The 19,678-nt window shown below is 43.1% G+C and overlaps 1 protein-coding gene across 1 annotated transcript; it reads right to left on the bottom strand.

The window, feature by feature from the left end:
• Positions 1-13,430: 13,430 nt before the first annotated feature.
• LOC119144683 (ovalbumin-related protein Y-like) lies at positions 13,431-18,026 on the bottom strand. The gene is made up of 7 exons (XM_037380315.1): positions 17,835-18,026; positions 17,126-17,176; positions 16,388-16,516; positions 15,502-15,619; positions 15,123-15,265; positions 14,637-14,792; positions 13,431-13,832 (listed from the first exon to the last, which is right to left on the bottom strand). Exons 1-7 carry the CDS (start codon positions 18,000-18,002, stop codon positions 13,431-13,433), a joined length of 1,167 nt encoding a protein of 388 aa, XP_037236212.1. The 5' UTR covers positions 18,003-18,026.
• Positions 18,027-19,678: the final 1,652 nt, after the last annotated feature.

Genomic DNA, 19,678 nt, shown 5'->3' with positions numbered 1-19,678 from the left:
TGTTCATGGTCTGTGGGACAATCATAATATACAATAGCAACTATATTTCAGTTATAAAAGCATTTAAGTCATGAAAGCTATTGTTCTGTATTGAAATAATAGAATGGACAAACAGTAAAGAAACCATTCTGACCTCTGTAAAGCACTATGTGATTTTTAAAAAGATGTGGGGGGAAATCCCAAAGTCAGTATGACATAATTCTTTAAAACATGTATGGACATGACTGTGATCTCTGTTAAGGAGGAGAGGCACTGCTGTCAAAAGTTTAGACAGTGCAGTTTTCTGTGCCTCAGTCTGCTTCCTTTTGTGAAAATAAGTGTGCCATAGCGATCTACATTCTCCTTGCTGAGCTGTTGTCACCAAGGCAGTCTGAGGACTTAAGCAAGGCAAGATTGTAGTGGAAGTGTTATTTTTTATTAGATCTCTACTCCACAGGTATCAGCCAAGTGTTTTGGTTTGGTTTTTTTGTTTTCCCACAGTCTTATGTAACTATACTTAAGCACAGAATAATTATTCTCACTTGTTTTTTAATGCAGGGCTACTGCTTCTGTTTCAGCCTTTAAGTAAGCCTAAAAATTTGCCTGTTTTTTCTGATGATATAAGCACTTCTCAAAAAACATTATCTCTACCTATAAAATATGTATTAGTATGTTGATGGAGAAAAGGACTGGAGAATGAGTCTCCCAGGCACATTGTTAATCAAAAATCTCCACCATCTGGTCAAACACCAGTAACAAATTTTGTACATATATTCTACTTAGCTCTTCATATCTACTTGTTAATATACAGATCAATGTAGACCAGGTGGTTCTGCCACACTGAAATATCCTGATGAAATAACAAGGAAAAGGACAGTTTTACCTCTCACTGAGGCAAAGAACTGTTTACCAGCCAGCCAGGTACTAGGGAAGACAGTCAGCCTCAAAGGGATGCTTCCATCATTAAGACAGTGCCACCATGGCTGAGAAGAGCAGTCGAAGACCTCCTTGAGAGGGAGGCAGTTTTAGTAGGAAAATTCCAGTCTTTCTACAGCCCTGGTCTGAGAGCATGTCACATGGATACAGCCAGGGGACTGGGAAGCTCAGCTAGTACCTCAGCTCCTAGCTCACCCTCCCCTGCATTCAAAGGGAGGGCAGCGGTAAGGGGGAGCAAGCCTCATGAGTCTAATAGAATATTGTGCTTTTTTAATGGAAATTTTCTGGGAGAAGCTGTATCCTTACTCAGTTGCCAGATGGAGGATCCTGAGTAATTTCTGTCTTATAAGAGTCTCCACTAAAGAGAGGGAGTGAGTTATCCACTATGGCCAAAACTGTCAGCCATTTTGTCTGAGCAGACACCAGGTTAAATCAGTAAGGTCAAGGTCTTTCCAAAGTAACCCTAGCATATTAAGCTTTTCCTTTTATTCTTTTTCTTTTTTTAAAAATTACTTACATTTTTATGAATATAGTTCAGTGTGTTGCCTCTTTGGAATGTTATAAACAAAGGCTTTTATTCACACTTCACTATAACCTGTCTTAAGAGTGGTGAGTAACAACAGGGTGTTTCTCACCCAACAGTTTGGTGTACCAGTGGGCCAAGGCACTGAACACTTCAACAAGTACCCATATTCCCTCTTTTGTGTCCACTGGCAGAGTGGGCCCACATTTTGTTTGCATAGCTCAGGAGGTGAAGTGATACCTTAGGACTTAAGGAGAGGCAGAAGTGCTTTCTAGCGCTAGGTGGCCAGAAGAATATCTGGCATGTAATAAAATACTGGGTGGTGTGCCTGGATTCTGAGAGTCGTAGGTAGTGTATCATACCTTGTTTTGCTTTTAAGCTTCCTGTCCACAGCATAATAGTTATCAGGAGTCCTTCAAAGCTGAAGACAAAAAGGCTGAAGAGAACAGGCCAAAGTGCGCATATGGTGGTGATACTAAACTAGGAGGAGGTATGGACTCCCTCGAGGGTAGAGAGGCCTTACAGAGATGTGGATAGGCTAGAGAGCTGGGCAATCACCAACTGCATGAAATTTAACACGAGCCACTGCTGGGTTGTCCACCTGGCATGTAGTAATCCTGGCTGTACATACAAATGGGGGACAAGAAGCAGGAGAGCAGTCCCATAGCATGCCCTGCAAGCCAGCACGGACAGCAGTGCCCTGCGGCACACCAAGCACAGCACAGCCAGCCCGTCAGGGGAGGTGACTGTCCCATTCCACACTGTGCTGGTGCGGTCCCACCTCACGTACTAGGGGGGTTTGGGCACCTCAGTATGAGAAGGACATCAGATTGTGAGAGTGTGTCCAGAGGAGGGCAACAAGCATGGTGGACAGGCCTCAAGGGCAAGACTTACGAGGAGCAGCTGGGGTCACCTGGCTGGTTCAGCTGGGAGAAGAGAAGGCTGAGAGGTGACCTCATGGCAGCCTACAACTTCCTCAGGGCAGGGGGCTGTGGAGGGGGAGGTGCTGATCTGCTCTCTCTGGCCCACCAGTGACAGGACAGCAGGAAATGGAACGAAGCTGTGTCAGGGGAAGCTCCTATGGGACATTAGGAGAAGGTTCTTCACTGAGAAGGTGGTGGGTCACTGGAACAGGCTCCCCAGGGAAGTGGTCACAGCACCAATCCTGTCCGAGTGCAAGGAGCATCTGGACAATGATTTTAGTCATTTGGGTTTGGTTTAGGCAGTCCTGCAGGGAGCAGGGAGTTGGACTTAATGATCCTTATGAGTCCCTTCCAACTTGAGGTGTTCTATGATTCTGTAATTCTATGTGTCTACACCTGTTAAGCTGCTTTTTCACACTCTTTATAGTAAACCACCTCAGAACTGTGCCACTATTTTCACTCATCATCCCTTTTTTATTCAGGGCCACTTTGTGCTCACAGGGGTTTATTTCTATTTCTACCACACTAGTCTTCCATTACTGCACATAAGACTTGGCCAGTACATTTAACTCAGTCAACTCTGCCTTCAAGTGTCCCTCAAGGCTCTCTCCTAAACAACCATGATTCCCCTTCCCTTAATCTGGTTTATCACACATTAATTATATGTGTCCAGACATGTGCCACAGGCCCAGCTCATCACAAATGGCCTGTATTTTAGGACCTACAAACATATCTAAGAAGCAGCTGTAGTTTTGTTAGTGATCATTTTTTTCACACCATCACACTGCAAGTATCGAATAAAAAAGATCCCAGAGGTATTTTTTATACCTGGTGAATTTCACTTCTTTGTAGTGTCCTAGTTCCAGACCTGTACAAGTTTTGTATGTGTTTGATGCAGAGCTTTGCTTCGTAAGTTATACAAAAGCCATGTTTTCTCTTCCAGAACTCAGGTTTCAGATTTAGAACACACCTACAGTAAGCAAAGACATGGAGGCTGAGAAGTTCAGCTTTGATAATGTATGAGAAAGACATGATGCACTCTTTCCTAGAAATCTGTTTGGGTTTTCTGTGCTCAAACTGACAGTTAATGCCAAACCAGTTGTAAGCAACAGAATCTGTCCATGAGCAAATGAAGAACTGGATCAGAACAGGCCATCAGCATAGCATCTTCATACAAAAGGTCTTGTATAGTCAGCTTGACATGGGGTCTAGAGAGAGTAAGCAAATCTTCCTGCAGTTGAGAGGCTGCCTGGGACAATTGGTAGTGGACTGCCCTGTCCAGCACAGCTGTGCAAAGCAGTACAAACAGTTCCGCCACACATCCTTGTTTGACAATGCTTGTCCCAAGAAAGAGGTCAGCTAAGGCTCTGCTGCCCTTTCCTCTGCCAGGCCTTTCATTGTGGAGCTGTCCCTAAACCAATAAACTCTTGAGTACCTGAGCCTTGGACACATAAGAGTATAAAAGGCACTTTTTATCCAAAAGGATATGAAGTCCAGGTCATCTCACAGACCAAAGCCTCTCATCCAATCACAAAAACCTACACAGAACTCAAAAGAGTTTTTTCTCCTTCTTGTTCCTGTTCTTTTGCCAGCAGGAAGGAGCATATTAATTATTTTGTGTTTGTCTTCACTCGACATTGTGAATCTGGAAGATGTCTTTTGATGAGGGACAGAAGCAACCACTCACAGACAGAAATCATTTTACCCAGAATGATTACAGCTGACTTTCCAACTGCTTGTCACTGCAGACTTGGTGCTGTAGCTATCAATGATGGTTTCTCTCTCAGTTGTTCCGTGGGACTGTGTTTTTTCCCCAGTGCAAAGAAAATGAGGTGTTGGTCACACTCCTTCAGACAGGAGCTCATAGCCCGGCTGGCACCTTTCTGCAGCAGCATTGTGTCATTCAGAAGAGACAGACATTGTTGCCTGCAGTGCTGCCTTGGTCTCTAGCAGACTATGACAGGGGCATCTGGCAATGCTCTTGTCATTGTGACATCCCATATTGGACATCTTACATTCATTTTAACCTGGTATGGGCTCAGTCTTCATTGTACAACTGATAATTTCTTAATGCTCCCCCGTGGACATTAGATCTGACATAGGTTGATGTGACGTTCATGGCATAACTTACAGTGATCATTGCATCCCACACACCAGGAACAGGTTGGAAGTGAGTATTTGACCCAGAACCTGAAGATCATCCTCACTGTGGCTGAATGAGTTTCAGCCTCACCTACATGTAAAGCCTTTCACTTGCTCCTATGCATGCCACATTGTCTTGCTGCTGAAGCAATATACAGGCTGTCTCTGACGATGAAGGTGCCTTCATTCTGACTGAGCTCAAAGGCAAAAAGTGTATGAGAGTTGGAAGCAAGGAGAATACACCAGGAAGGAGTATAGAAGCTTTCCCTGTACATGAAAGGATGGAATTCAAAAAGCAAAAAATCTGCTGGAGGGAAAACTGACAAGGGCAGTAAAAAAGGCTTCTTTAGGTAGAACAGCAAAAAGAAGACTAAGGAAAAGTCAGGATGCTCAGGGAAGGTTCCTGATGATTTGGAAAAGTGACTAATTTTCAGAAAGGAAAAGAAGGAGAATTCAGGAGTTTACAGGTGCTGCAGTCAGTGAGAAGGTGTAAGCAAGCACTGCAAGGCAGTAAGGCTAGTGTTCATTATGATCTGCATTAAGAAAGGCACTCAGACTCTGTAAGATATTGCTAAAATACCATTTATTGCAGCTCATGTTAAAAGGAAAAAGAGGATAGTATAGATAATCTCAATTCCCTCAGATGCAGGGAACCCCAAGTTGTGCAGCATTGGACAGACCACCAGTCAAGGAATGGCATGCAGTGCAGGTCCCATCCATGAAGACAGATGTTCCCTGCCACTTTGGCTTTTAGAGCTCTCACAGGATTTTCCAAAGAAGAAAACAACTAAATTAATTTCTACTCTGAAACAAAAGGATGTTCACATGAAAACATGCTGCCTCACTTTATGGTAAATAAAAGGACACAGATGGCGCAATCGCCTATGCCAAGTGGGAGCTACCTACACATCCTCTCCTTCTGACTGGCACACAAAGTTTACCCTGCAGCCCAGGGGTATGTGCAGCACAGCACAGGATGGGAAGCCAACCTATAGGCTAGGCACAGCACCGGCCTGTGCTTTCTTGTGTCAGTTGTTATGTGTATCACTAATTCCTTGACGTACAATTGTATTTGAGTTTGAATCACTACGGAACACTTCAAAGCAAAGCCTCCTGGGAGCATTTCAAGACACATGAAGGAATAAAACATGATGGAAAAAGCCAGCACAGATTTACCAAGGGCAAATCTCTCCTGACCATCCTCATTTTTAGAATGGGATGGCTTGTTCTGCAGACAGGGGGAGAGCAGAGGATATTGTACACCCTGACTTTACTAAGGCCTTCAGAATGATCTCCCAGAATATCCTTGTAGTCAGATTGGAGAGCTATAAACTAAGCAGACAATACTGTGGGTAGACTGCCAGGAGCAGCAGGAGCAGGGCTGCTCCATGAGGACAGCAAGACTGGCCAAGGGTCACCTCCAAGGTGGGCAGTGCCTTCACCAGCCGGTGCCACACCACAAGATCTGGCCATAAGGAGGCAGAACCAAATGCCAGGAACAGGGTCCATCAACATCCATGGACACAGCAAGAGAAGTACCAGGGCCAAAGTCCATCTACAGAGCCCAAGGTTAGGGAGCTGTGAGAACTAGCTGCTCCCTGTGGGATGGGAGATTCACTGACCAGGAACAGCCTCATGGCACCTGAGCAAGGGAAGCAGGACAGACCCTGAAATGGTGGCAGGTCCAACCAAGTCTTCAGATCATAAGGCAGTATAGTGACATGGCAGGTCCAAAAGCAAGCCAGAAAGTCAATCTACAAGTGAGAGCTGGGATCAGGTACAGTCAGCACCAGTTTCCTGGGTCCTCCTTCTTGCCCTTTTCGAAGACTGGAGTGACCTTGGCCTTCCTCTCCAGTCCTCAAGCACCTCTCCTGTTCTCTGGGCCCTCTGCTGGGCAGAAAATGTTCAGAGAGATACAAGCAAAGATCTCTGACAAAGAGATGCTAGCAGCATAAAAGGGGGTTTTTGAGCTTCTTCAGAAGTTGCTGGTACAGAAGCATAGCTCCTCTTGGCACCACACTTGCCTGTGCTACATCAGACCTTCAAACTCCTCTACACATCACGTGACCAGCACTACACGGAGTAAGTGGGTAGCGTTGATCACACAATGGGCTCCTCTGGGGAAACCCAGCCACCCAGGAACCCTGGAAGAGACCATGGACTGGCCAGAAGACAGAGATTTTGGAACATTGCCTGAGGAGGTGGCTTGTGCCCAAGCAGGGTCACCTTCTAATGAGTTATCAGAAGGTGAAAGGCTGTTTACCGATGGATCCTGTTGCATTGTAGGAAACTGTCAGAAGTGGAAAGCTGCTGTGTGGAGTCCCACATGACAAGTCATCTAAGCCACTGAAGGGGAAGGTAAGTCAAGTCACTTTGCAGAGGCAAAAGCCATCCAACTAGTCCTAGAGATTGCTGAAGGAGAAAAGTGGCCAGTAATTTCTATACTGACTCCTGGATGGTGGTTAATGCCCCATGGGGGAGGCACTGGTGAGCTATTTGTAGCTTGATGGGCCCACGAAACATAGGGAAGTCTAAGGAGAGATGCCATATGCAGATGGGCTGGTGATCAAGAGGTGGACCTGACCATGGAGGCTGTCACACAGGTCCCTCATGAATGTGAAGCAGGTATGGCAATCAAGCAAGCCACATGAGTAAAGTCTCTCTGAAACAGAGGGCGGTGGCTGAGTTTTTGCTATGGTGGGGCCTTTCAAATTGAGTATATATCGGAGCACTGCCACGAACATGCCAGGACAAATGCCCCGTGCCCATACCATCCCGCTTCATTGCTGAAAGGCTCAGGGAGCAGGCCACTGGCCACCAAATGCTGCTGCCAACCATCTCCACCAGTTACAGCCCGTGGGTCTGCAAGGGGCGGCAAAGCCCTGACCCTGTAGCGGCTGCTGCCTCCCTTTGCCATGCAGGAGCAGAGATGGCATCTCAGCTGGGCCAGGGGAGGCCTGAGCTCACTGCCAGGGAGCAGCAAGGCCCAGCTTTTCCCCAAGGAAAGACAAACCAGGAGGCAAGGGGGATCCCACAGCCAGCCGGACAGCAGCCTTACAAGCCAGGGCTGCATCCTACAGGACCTGAGCAGAGCAGGCCCAGAGATCAAGGGCAGCTCCAACCAGGAGTCCAGATCATAAGGGAATGTCATGCCTATGAGGCAGGTCCAAAGACAAACCAGAAAGCTAGTTCACGTGTTAGAGCTAGGCTCAGGTTCAGTGATCACAAGGCAGGGCCAAGGTCACACTAGAAGTTCTTGGCCAGTCATGGACACAGCTGTGTTTGAACTGGAAACTGGCACACCTCTAATGTAGCACAGAGAAGGACTGAAGATCCAGGGCATAGCTTATTGCTTCTGGGCCCATAGGTGTGGGTAGAGGCTCCCAGGTGTGCTTGGTCAGGACCATTAAAGGCTTATTAGTGCATTCAGAGCCCTGACACCTAGTAATGAGGAAAAGAGATGGGCCTGGAGACAAGGCTACAAAGCTTGTGTCTGAGGTCCAGGCCTGGAAACAAGCACCTACGGTGGATTTCAGGCAGTGACTGGAGTTCCAGGGCTCAGCTGAAATGGACTTCTGTTGTGGGCAACAGTCTTGACTTGGGGAGTTTCACATAATTTCTTACTGATTAACATAAAATTTGTGTTGTTGATTCAAGTATTGACAAAAACCAATGTCACAAACTACACACTTAGACCTTTCATCCTGCTTCCCCACACTCAGCTTCAGTCCAAAAAGTCTCCTTCTCTGCTTCCTAGTTTTAGCTTTCTTGTTACACTCAGTGCTCCCCAGTCCCTTTGGTAATGCAAGGGAATGCAAGAGGCTGGGGCTGATGTGTAACTCTTTCTATCTGCCAGTTGTTGCTGCCCACTTTTTTCCTGTAGTCTAGTCTCCTTGTTCCAGTGTTGGTCACCTGTGGGCTGCAGTCCCTCTTAGGTGTCACTGCTCTGGCATGGGTTACCTGTGGCTGCAGTCCCTCAGGGGTGCCTCCTCTGGCATGGAGCACCTCCTCCCAAGAGCATGCCTTCCACTGTGCTCTCAATAACATCTCCTGTTAAGTCTCTCCTCTGTTTTGTTTCTCTAAACATACCTCTTGCATTTCTCCCACAACCCTTTCTTAATTATGCTCGAGGAGAGATGCCATATGCTCCTCTGACTGTCTGAAGATTTGTAATACAAGTTCTTTTCATTCATTACAGGGCTAGCTGCAACTGGCTGTGACTGGCCAAGGACAGTTCATGTCCTCCTCCCACAAAGAACACCCCTAGTATTAAAATGGTGCCAGTGCCCTGTACAGGCTCCTGAACGCATGCACAGAGCGTGTGGGGGAAAGCTCCTGCTGAGGTTGGTCATGCTGTCAGGGTCTTAACAAAAGCTATTTTCAGTCCTGAGACTTCAATAGCTGGTAGTATTTTCTGTAATTTTATTACCTCTCAATGAATTTATCTTCCACAGTTTTGTTCAATCTCCATTTAAAATCATGTAAATTTTTATCATCTCCAGCATCCTTTGACCATGAGGTCTATCATTCAGCTACCTCTATTTGTTTCTTTTGTATCTGCTTCCTACTAACTTCTTATAATACCCTTATGTTCCTGTGTCAGAAGAGATACTAAAAAGTCAATCTCTGTCATTGTCTCCATATCATCCAGGACTTCAGAAACCTCTGCTCTTGACATCATCCCTTTCTTAGGAGTCTGGCTGCCTGGTCTCAGGCCCATCTGAAGCAACTGCCCTCCCTTGAATCAGAGCACTGTTTGTGATAGAGCTGTGAGATGCCTCCATGGGTGTCTACACCCCCTCACCGGAGAGAAGAATTTAAATTGAGTCTCTTGATTATGGCCCTTGCTACCTTGCATCCCTGTGCCTGGCCATTAACCCCACTGAGATGGACCCTGTAATGTACCATTGCAAGTGTTCATTTTGGACACTACTATGAAACTGATTAAAATGCATTTTATTGGAAGTAACATGAGAGGGAAAAAGGAGAGAGCACAGATAATTTCATGTCCCTTCAGATGGTGGGAACCCCAAGCTGTGCAGCATTGGATAGATCTTTATGCAGGGCACAGCACACTTCGCATATCCCCTACATGCAGAGGTTCATTGGTGGTGTGACCTTTACAAATTTTATAGGTATGTTCTTAGAAGTAAACAACTCTGTTTATTATTTCTACTGTGGAAGAAAAGTACATTTATATAGAACTATACTGCTTCACTTCAAGATAAAGACAAGGATGTGCTAGCAGCAGCATCACCAGGTGTCAGTTTGGGACCATCTACGAGCTCCTCCATTACGATTAGCAGGTGGAGTTTATCCCACAGCTATGAGGTATGTTCAGCACAGTGTAGGCCTGGAGGCCAAGAGATATGTGCAGCACAGCATAGCACACCATAGCACAACACGTGCCTGTGCCTGATCAGGTCAATTTTTTTGTGGGTCACTAACTCCTTGATGTGTAACAGTTTTCTGGTTAGGACTACTAAACCCTGATGTGTGGACATAAATTCCAGGCTTGGTATTTGACCTACCTCATTGCTACAGACTTCTTTGGGAATCGCTGGACTGTAGTGGTAGTATTGGGAACTAAAGCATTGAACATCTTAGCAGGGAAGCCCCTGCCCTGCTGGCCTTACTGTCTGCCACCTGCTGCCCAGGGTCTCCTTCCCTGGCAGAGCAGTCTCACCATTGCTGCTCCTTGACAATCCCCTCTCTGCTGTCTCTTTTCCAGACTGAAGACTCCTAGCTCACTAGCCACAAGAAACAGAAAACTGGACCACTGCTCTGTATCAAAGCCAAAGTGGATATGTAGTTTTCAGTTTGATTGAGCATGCTGTGCTTTCTCAAATATTTTTGGGGAGCCCAGGACAGCTTTTCCTCTGGAGTCCAGGAGGTTCTCTGAGTGCTTTTCCTCTGGTGGCTATGATTAGAGCATACTGCCTGTAAAGTTCTGTGCCTTCAGCCATGGGTTTGGCTTGCTTAGGAGAAGGTAGGCCTTTCTTTAGACAATTACATTCCCCAAAGGGCAGAGAAGATGTGTCAGCTCTAACCCTTCCCCAAATGACATGAAAAGGAAAGGCACACTTAGTCCACAGAGCAATTCTAATGCTGTCCTATGCAGCATTGAAAAGAATGTGTTTGCATGTGGCTGTTTTTGTTCCTCAGACCTCTAGCAGTACTGTGTATCCAAAATAACACAGTACTCTAGTGAAAATAGAGTGTAGCGGATGAACAGATGGCAATTTATTGAGGTACTAATTTCAATCATACTGCCAGGGAACAAAAGGGCTACGGGACAATACCTAGACTTTGTGGGAACTGTGGTACATGTTTTTAAGCTCTTGTTGGACTTCAGAGCTCGGAAGGCAGTCTTTGCTCCCTTCATGGATGCTCTTCCCTCATACTTTTGCAATATCCCCCATGCTGCTCTTTGCAGAATTGCTTCCCACGGGAGCTGCAGCACCCACATTCCCCATGGCAATGCCTTTACAGCAAGTCCTGCTGGCTCAGACCAGCAATGCACAGGCACAGTTCTGGGCCCAGCTGTTGATAAGGGGGTATAGACTTTATTCGACTTTGCTGAATCTGCACTTCTGACTCTCATTTTATCCTCTTCAGAGGACATTTTCTCCTTCATAAACCAATTAGCTCTATCTCTTCTACAGTATTTGACTGTGACAGTATTTTTTCATTCAGGGCACAGACATCTTAAAATGCCTCTGGATTTTCACCAAATAATATTTCTGTCTTTTTCTTCAAAAATCACTGGGTTCCAAGAACAGAGCCACTGGTCTACATTTTCAGTATATCGATCAGGATCATCTCCTTACACAAAAGTTAGCATAACAACAAAATTGGAACCTACACTAAGCTCCCAAACCTAGTTTTCAAGTAGATATCTCTGTTTCGGAAAACTGATAGACATCACTTTGTATGCCTAGTGACACCTAATGGCCCAGTTTAGAAAGAGCCAAATGGGTGTGCTTCACAGCGAGAACATCACGTGGACTTGGTACCTTGAAAACCTCTCTCATGCACTTTTAGGAAGCCACTTACCATTTCAGCCTTGATTTTCTCAATTTCTTTGCTTTAAAATAACTGTCAAACAAAAGAACGATTAAACAAGGGAATAGCTATTTTTTCTTCATTATGTAATAAATACCTCCATAATAAATGTTCATAATTTTATAGCCATTGCACCTAGAAAGTGCAGAGTGACAGACATCCTCATTTCAGTTTAGTAACAGTTTCATAATACACTCTGCTCCTTAGGACAGTATTTTACCAATCCTGATTTGTAAATTTTTTTAGTTGCAGCAAAACGCTGTTGACTGCTTTTGGGTATAAGAAAAACAGAACATAATGTACATGGTAAACCTTGAAATGTCGTATCTCTTGAAACAATTTTTTCTTGAATACTTATATTAACCGTAGCTAATCGTTTATGAATGTCTCCAGAAAACCAGTATTTGCAGCTCTCCCATAGACTTCATAGCATCTATGAAAATGTGCTTCCCTGCTGCCAGCATCATCATTTCAAGTTATATTTAATGCTGACTTCACAAATGGTTGAGGCAGCTCCAAATACCATCATGTGTCCCCTTTTTTTAGCCTTTTTCAAGTACTGAATTTGCAGTTCTGTATGTGCATCTCAGCAGAAGGAAGATTGCTTAACTCAGCAGTTAACACTAATAATCCTTTTAACTGGATAAACTGAAACCTTGCCTCTAGAGACTGTGAAATAGGAAGTAACATCTCTGGAGAATTATTACATCAAGAGGCAGTAAGAAAGATGTCGTTGTATGATTCTTGTGGGTGTTAGAGAGCTGAAGCTGTACACCTTTTAAGACAAACACTGTTCTCATGTTTTTGAAGCTCTATCTTTTAGGCATGACCTTGATATATTTACTGAGGACATTTAGAGGAAATATTTTAAAAAAATCTGGAATTACAATAGCAAATTAAAAAAAAAAAGTTTAGCTACTTGATATACCATATGGAGATAAGCTCAAGGTAGGAACAGGAACTGTAGGGTTTACTTTACTTAAGCTCAAAATAAAAAAAAAAGTTCTTAATCTGTTTAGTAACTTCACATAGGAGTACAATTGGTTTTGAAAATAGGATCCAAATCCTAGACTAAACACTTGTGTCAATAATCACTACCAACTATATCATATGTTTCAGGTTATGTGGTGCAGTAACACAGATGTAATGACATGTTTAGTTTGCAATGCTTTTATTAGAATAAATAGAGGGACCACCAATTAACATTCACAAAATCAATGATATGTCACTGGAATGAAGATGGGAAATCGTATCAGTCAGGAAGATGTTGTGCTTGGAGGTGATGATTTATGAAGAAATGGTAGACATTCTGCATGCTCCCTCAGAGCAAAAGACATAGCCGTATCGTATGTGCAGGACAAAGAAGCCCAAATGCATTCTTGGAAGAAGAATGCTTTGCTGAAGTTTAGAATTTCATCTGCAGGTTGTCCAGGCATTAATTCAAGGATGGTTACCCAGCAAGTTGAACAGAAAGGAACAGGATTATTCTGAAAGGTATGTTTATTTCACAGAACTGCTACAGAGAAACCAGATTCTCAATAATAGTGGCAGGATTTCTCACAAAAATCAAACCAATTGTCCTGTCTTTCAAAGTTGTTCAATTACAATGGGAAATATTCTGAACTACTTGCTGAAATTCTCACTCAATCCTGGATATGAATCCTGCATACAAGTTGTGTGAGCAGAAATACCTGCACCTAGAGATCTGAAAAGTCACACCCTTCTTCAAGAATATCTCCCTAGATATTTAAGGCTTTCCTCTTGGAGAAAATAGTGAAGAGATGAGATTATACTACAATACTAAAGTAAAAGGGGTCTTATTCTGAGGGGAAGGTAAGCATTATTTCCATCTCTTTTTCTCCTCACGGAGAATAATATTTACCAAAGAAGAGGATGATGTTGGTTGGGTTGTGTTTGATTAAGAAAAGGAATGGGTGGTCAGCCCTAAACTCTTCAGACTCAGAGGACTGTTCAATGTCTCCCATCACACCCTCCGAGCCTGCTGTCTCGGTGCCCTCTTCACTGACTTCCATGTACGCCTCGTGGACGGCCTCAGACACCTTCAGGCTCTCTGCTGAAGAGATGCCAGAGAGATTGGCTGAAGGGCTGAACAGGTCGGTCATACCCAAGGCTGTCAAGACACTTGTGAGGTTATATTTTTCCTCAATCTTCATGCGTGGGAGGTACACTTTCACTCTCTTCTTTTCCATCACATTGGGACTGGTCCATTCTATGAGTTTGTCAAAGCTGATTTTGTTCTCAAGCTGCAAAGAGAGGCAAGGAATGAAATGCCTAAAACAAGATTGCAATGGCCTTAACAGCTGTATTTATACCATTTGTTACTATTTTTTTCCATCTGCTTTGTGTACACAGTAGTACTTACATATAATCTTAAATGGATTTGTTTACCTTATATGCTTCTTCCTGACTACAGCCTATATCTCATCTGTCTTGAAGATGTTCTCCAAAACTTTGTCATCTGAAAATTTCTTTATCAGATCAAGGCTTTTTTTGTGAAAACAGCATTCTTGAAAACATCAAATCAAATTGGCCCCAAAACTGTTCCACCTGGAACTTACTTTATTGATCTCTTCCCTCATCTTAGTTGCTTTCTAATGCTACTTTTCCCATTTTTTCTCTTAGTCAGCTCTTGGAATGCTTTCCTCATCACACCTGTTTTAATTTCCCCTTTGATAAAATTTTCTTGTTTAACAAACTATTGAGTGCTCTCCTGGAAGGCTGAAATCACTTGAAATGAAAAAACATCCTGTAGCATGTCTGTTTCTGGTGCCTGATGGAGATCGGTATGTATAGCAACATCCTATTTTGCAGGGCTACAGCAGCACTATGGTCCTTTACGTTCATTTTACTAGACTGAGCCCAGGGCCCTCCTAAGGGGCCAGTCTCTGCCTGAACACCTGGTGGCACCTGGGGGGCTTTGGTACTCCCCTGCCTGCCTGGCACAGCCGTGCTGTGGGCAGCCGGCATGTAAATGGACAGCAAAAGGGATGATGGCAGCCAAGTCCCACTCAAATGACAACTCTTCTGCTTCCCGGCCAGGGCCATACCTGCTCCAGGCCAGAGATGTCATCAGGCAACAGCACCAACATGCTCAGCTCTCCGCCTGCATACGGAAGCTCCAGGATCTTCACTTTCTCTGCAGCCACCGCTGCCACTTTGAAGGTGCTGTTCTGGCTCATCATTTGCACAGGTCTGCTTTCTTGCTGCAGAGAGAGAAATGTGAGACTACGTGACTGGGGAGCAATTTTTTCCTTAAGCAGGCAAATGCATAAGGGACAGGACTCAATCTTCAAGCATGTTGCTTTTGAAGAAGAGCTGTGTCTCCATTCCCCCCTTGTCTGTTGGTGTTCCCTGGAAGCCTGGTCAGACACAGCTCTTGCAAACACTTCTTGGCCTTAGGCTCAGGTTCTGACAATGAGGAACCCGTCTAAATACCCGACCTGTGACAGCAGCAGGTTGTATGTGGAGCATCCAGCCTGCTGGCTGTGAGCCAACAGCTGTCTTGGCCAGAAGCTGTGTCCATGCCCTCCTACCTCTGTCACATTGAAGGGCACTTCCTGAGTGTTGTCTTCTTTAAACGCTGTCTTCCATATCCCTTTGAAGTAAATGGCATTCACAAGGACCAGTGCAGTATCAAGATCAACAGAGCCTGACACAAGGAAATCTTGAATCCGTCCTTTAAGAAAGAGGCAGGCAGAAGCATGGTAAGATACACCTCCTCCGGTGTGTGCACATACCTTCAATGAAGGGTACAGGGCTGAGGGTGCTGCTCTCTGGAGTTGTTTTCATAGCAAGAAGCAACCTGCTCTTGCTTGACCCACTTTTTCTAGACATTATGAGGAAAGGAAAAGAAGGGTATAGATTATGGTAGGTAGGGGGGGAAATATCTGCTACTAATTTTTCAGTCCTTACCATTTGTCTCTTTCTCCACCCAGGAATTAATGAGCTGTCTTGCTTCCTCTGTAGCTGTTTTGAAGTCAACTTCTTCCAGTCCCGCTCTGTAGAATTTCTTCGCACACTCTAAGTATTCCTGTGAACAGGATTACTGTTGTCAGACTGATGAGAACTTGAAAATTTAGGAATGTGAGATGCAAGATTGTGACATGAAGCTGAATGGTTAAAAGAACAGTGAACATTTACCCCTGTGTTCGAGTATGTCAGTCGCAGCTGTCCTCTGGTAACAGAATCTTAAAGCTCAACAAGAAAGACTACTTCACACATTTAGATCTGGCACTTTCTTTTTCAGATAGGATTCTAAGTTAAAATTTTGAAATAATTTTATTTGTTTTACCAAAACACTTTCAGTGTAATGAGCATTTTTAAGGACAATGTTTGTTTCCTTCTCTTTGTGTGCACCTTTTATTTTGAATATTGTGTTCTTACATTCTTAGATTTCAAAAACAAAGCTACTTTTCAGTGGGAAGATTTGGTATTTGGCTTTGAAAAAATCCAAATTTGACAATTTCAGTCTTCATGCTTTCAGGTCATAAAATGTATTTAATTTCCCTGAAAAGTTACATTTTTAATTAAAAGCCATTTTCTAGCAAATGAACAGCAATCTTAATTATTCCCTGTGACCGTTGCAACATGGGCATATTTTATGCCACTGTACTTTTGCCTGGCCTCCACCTGACAACAACAGGAAGGTTCAAACTTGTTCTGAACCAGTTCTCGTCATGGCTCACAACGACCTCTTCACCAGCAGACACTGGGCTGTTGCTGGTGGTGCTTCTCTAGGGTAGAGTCACGGGGGCCTGTATGGGAAATCCCACTGAAGTCAGGTTGCAGCACTACTCACCGGCAGAACAGGGTATGTTTTTTCAATATAGATTCTGTCAGCGATGTTGAGTGAGTGTGTAGCATTTGGCATTGTGATGCCTGAGAGAAGATCCTTGAATGACTTCTGGATGTATTCAGAAATGCCACACTGGGGTGCAAACATGAAAATAAGAAGATACATTGCATTAGCTTCTTTTTATCTAAGAAATAAGACCCTGAAGGATTGTCTTTAGTAGTTAGTCATGCTGCAGTGCAGCTGTCACTTTTGGGACAGCAGGTGCTTTGGTGATGGTGCATTAAGCCAACAAGTTCATCCTTCTCAAGGTAAATTCCCTGAAATGTGCTTTTTGTACGAGTGCAATTGTGTTCCTGACACTGAGACTTCTGGGTTCTTTTCTGCCCAGCATCTTCCTGCCCCTCTTTGGATGTCTCAGCTACAATTCTGACTGCTGTACCCTGGCTCTAGGTGCTGAGCCCCTTTCACATGCTGTCCCCCAGCAGCACTTGCCCGGGAAGGCACCCTGGTGCCCAAAGCATCCTGCCTCACACCATCACTTGCTCTGGTGCAGGATGTGCAACCTGCCTTCTTTCCCTGGTTTTTAACAAATAAGTTACACCCTCCTTTCTTCCCTCCACAGGACTGCTTGGTTTGAGAGTGTTACCATAGTTTTGGACAGGGTCTGAAACTGCCAGGAGGAGAGGCAGAAGAGTTCTAGTTTTGTTCTGAGGAGGAAAGCAGATCAAGTTGTTTCTCTACCTGGGGATCAGTAGTGTCTCCAACTCCTGTAACGTTATCAAAGTGAAGAACCTGCAAGAGAAAATGCCCATGGTAGAAATGACAAGCATGACCAAATGATGTGAATTTGAGATTTACACGCAATGCTTGAGGTAAAGCTATTGGCTCAGGAAAAAAAAGTGCTAACTGAGAATAAAGATAAACTAAAAATTTACTAGTGAGCTTGCAACTGGTTTATGCCCTCTGTGGCCTTCTTGGAAACTGTAAATAACACTCTCTGCTTAGATACTTTTTTCTAGTGAACGTCTAGAAATTAACTGAGTTACATATTATGTGCTGCTAATAATATTCTGTCTTCCTTTCTACCTGGGATCTATCTTTTTTATACATTAAAAAAAAATCTGATCACATTATCTAGAAGATGTCAGCATTTAGGGAAAAAAAATCATATAACCAAATTTTCTGACTAGAAATCCATTTTGTTATTGTCCTTGAGATATTTTTTTCTAAGTCAAAATTAACTGCCCCCTATGGTAAAAATATATTCTTTTTTTTTAGTATTTTCTCTAAATAACTCTCAGTTCAGTTCTCCATTTTCTGACTTTGGCTTACTTCTTGTGCATTAAAACAGGTGAGAACCTTGTCAGTGGTTAATATATTTCAGTGATGTTACTTAGAAAGAACAACAAGGAGAAGTAGAGGTCACTTCACACCTGTGTAAGTAACTTACCTTCTCCATCTGAGACTGAGTGTTACCTCTTGCTCCCAGATAGACCATGGCCAGAGCTGAAATGATGCTTAGGGGGGAATAGAAGATGTTGTCGTTGGCATGGTGGACTTTCAGCTCTTTGAATACATCAAAACAAAACTCTGCATTTGCTGCACTGATGGAGCCCATTGTGAAGTCGGTGTTGTCTAAAGCAAACAGAAAGAGTCTGACTTGTTATGATGAAATATATTAATTGCAATGCAAGAAAGTCACTGCACTCAAACCCCTGAACTTGGTGTACAAGGTCTTTTTTTCAGCAAACAGAATCCAGTGGTGTGGATTTAAAAGGCAGACATGCTTTTGGATTCATGAGCAATCAAAATGCTGGATAGCTACAAGTCATGCATAGGCTGGTCATTTTTTATTTGAAACTTGAGTTCCCCTTCTCTGTACATATATACCATATTGTTGAAAATGTTGCAAAGAATATTAGTTACCTTGAAAGAAGCTTACTAACAGGCTTTTCTCATCTCTTAAGGAAAATAAAAAAAACATAGATTTGGTCTCAGAATCTTCATTTTTTTTTTGACCTCCAAACCAGGTTCTTGGCTATAGTTTTTTAACATCACTTCTAAGATCAGTTAACAGATCAGCCCACTATGATCCAAACTAAAGTTAATTCCAGTATACAATGTGCAAACCTGAAGCAACAGCATGAGTTTTGCTAGCTTTACTCTAATTTTAGTCTAGTGTAAATGGAAGCTAGGTTGTTACACCACCTGCTTTATCAGAGGTCTCAAATGTTAGCAACATTACTTTCATTTTTTTATATAGGATAATGAAGGCACAGCAATGGAGACTGCAAATTAATTACCAAATTCATAGAGTTTATGACAAACATATATAACTAGTATGTTCCATTCATTGTTTAATTATATCTCATTCTGTTTTTAAAGTGTTTTTTAATATTTTTATCACCTTTTCCATAAAATCCACCTTTTAATAAGACAGTGCTTGCTTAGCCTTGTGTTTAATTTGCAGAGATCTTCACATCTTCAATATTTAAAATTTCATTCTGTCCTTTTTCTGACATTCTTGTAAAATTCTCCTTGTAGTTTCAGCACCTAGCATTTCATCTAACACTGAAGGGAAGGATTTTTTGTAAAGAAGGCAACACAGAGTATAAAATACAATACTGTGAAATGTAATGCAGCAGTATATTGTTTATACCACTTATAACTTCCACATGTTGACACAAGCAAAGAGAACCTTGCTAGGGTGGAATTTCCCCTAGCTCTTGGGGATCTTCACGCAGTGTAATCTTTAATTTGTTTCCTTCTGTGGCTGTTAGAGGACAAAATCCAGGATACTCTGCCATATGTATCACAGTCTCTATGGAATCAATGCATTCATGTGACAGTCATCTCCTAATGTGGGATAATTTGAACAACAGTGCATCTAGCTGCTCCCCTGCTGGAATGGATGGTCAATCTCTCTGTAAATTGAACCACTTATATAGGTGATATAAGGTAGATTTTTTCATTTTTTACCAATTCTACTAGCTATTACATTTTAGGCTTTAAGCTCCATTTATGGTCTTGGTAAAGAAACTTATTTGTGAAGCAAATGTTTTGTTGGTGGTGTTTGGTTTTTTTTTTTTAAATCTTAGAAATGTAGCTGTTAAAGATAACACAGAGATATGTCACCTGAACATGCTGCATTCCTGAATTTCATTCAGACAGTATCTTCCATAAACCCTGCAACTGAGCTTTAGTTGTATCTGCTGGTATTTAAACAGATTCAATTTTTCCTTTTAATTCTAAGTGAAAAATTACAGTGATAGAGGAAGAAGGAAGAAAGTTTGT

The sequence above is a fragment of the Falco rusticolus genome, chromosome 3 (genome assembly GCF_015220075.1).
Source record: "Falco rusticolus isolate bFalRus1 chromosome 3, bFalRus1.pri, whole genome shotgun sequence".
Taxonomy (NCBI): Eukaryota; Metazoa; Chordata; class Aves; order Falconiformes; family Falconidae; genus Falco; species Falco rusticolus.
This window is presented reverse-complemented; position numbering and strand designations above follow the sequence as displayed.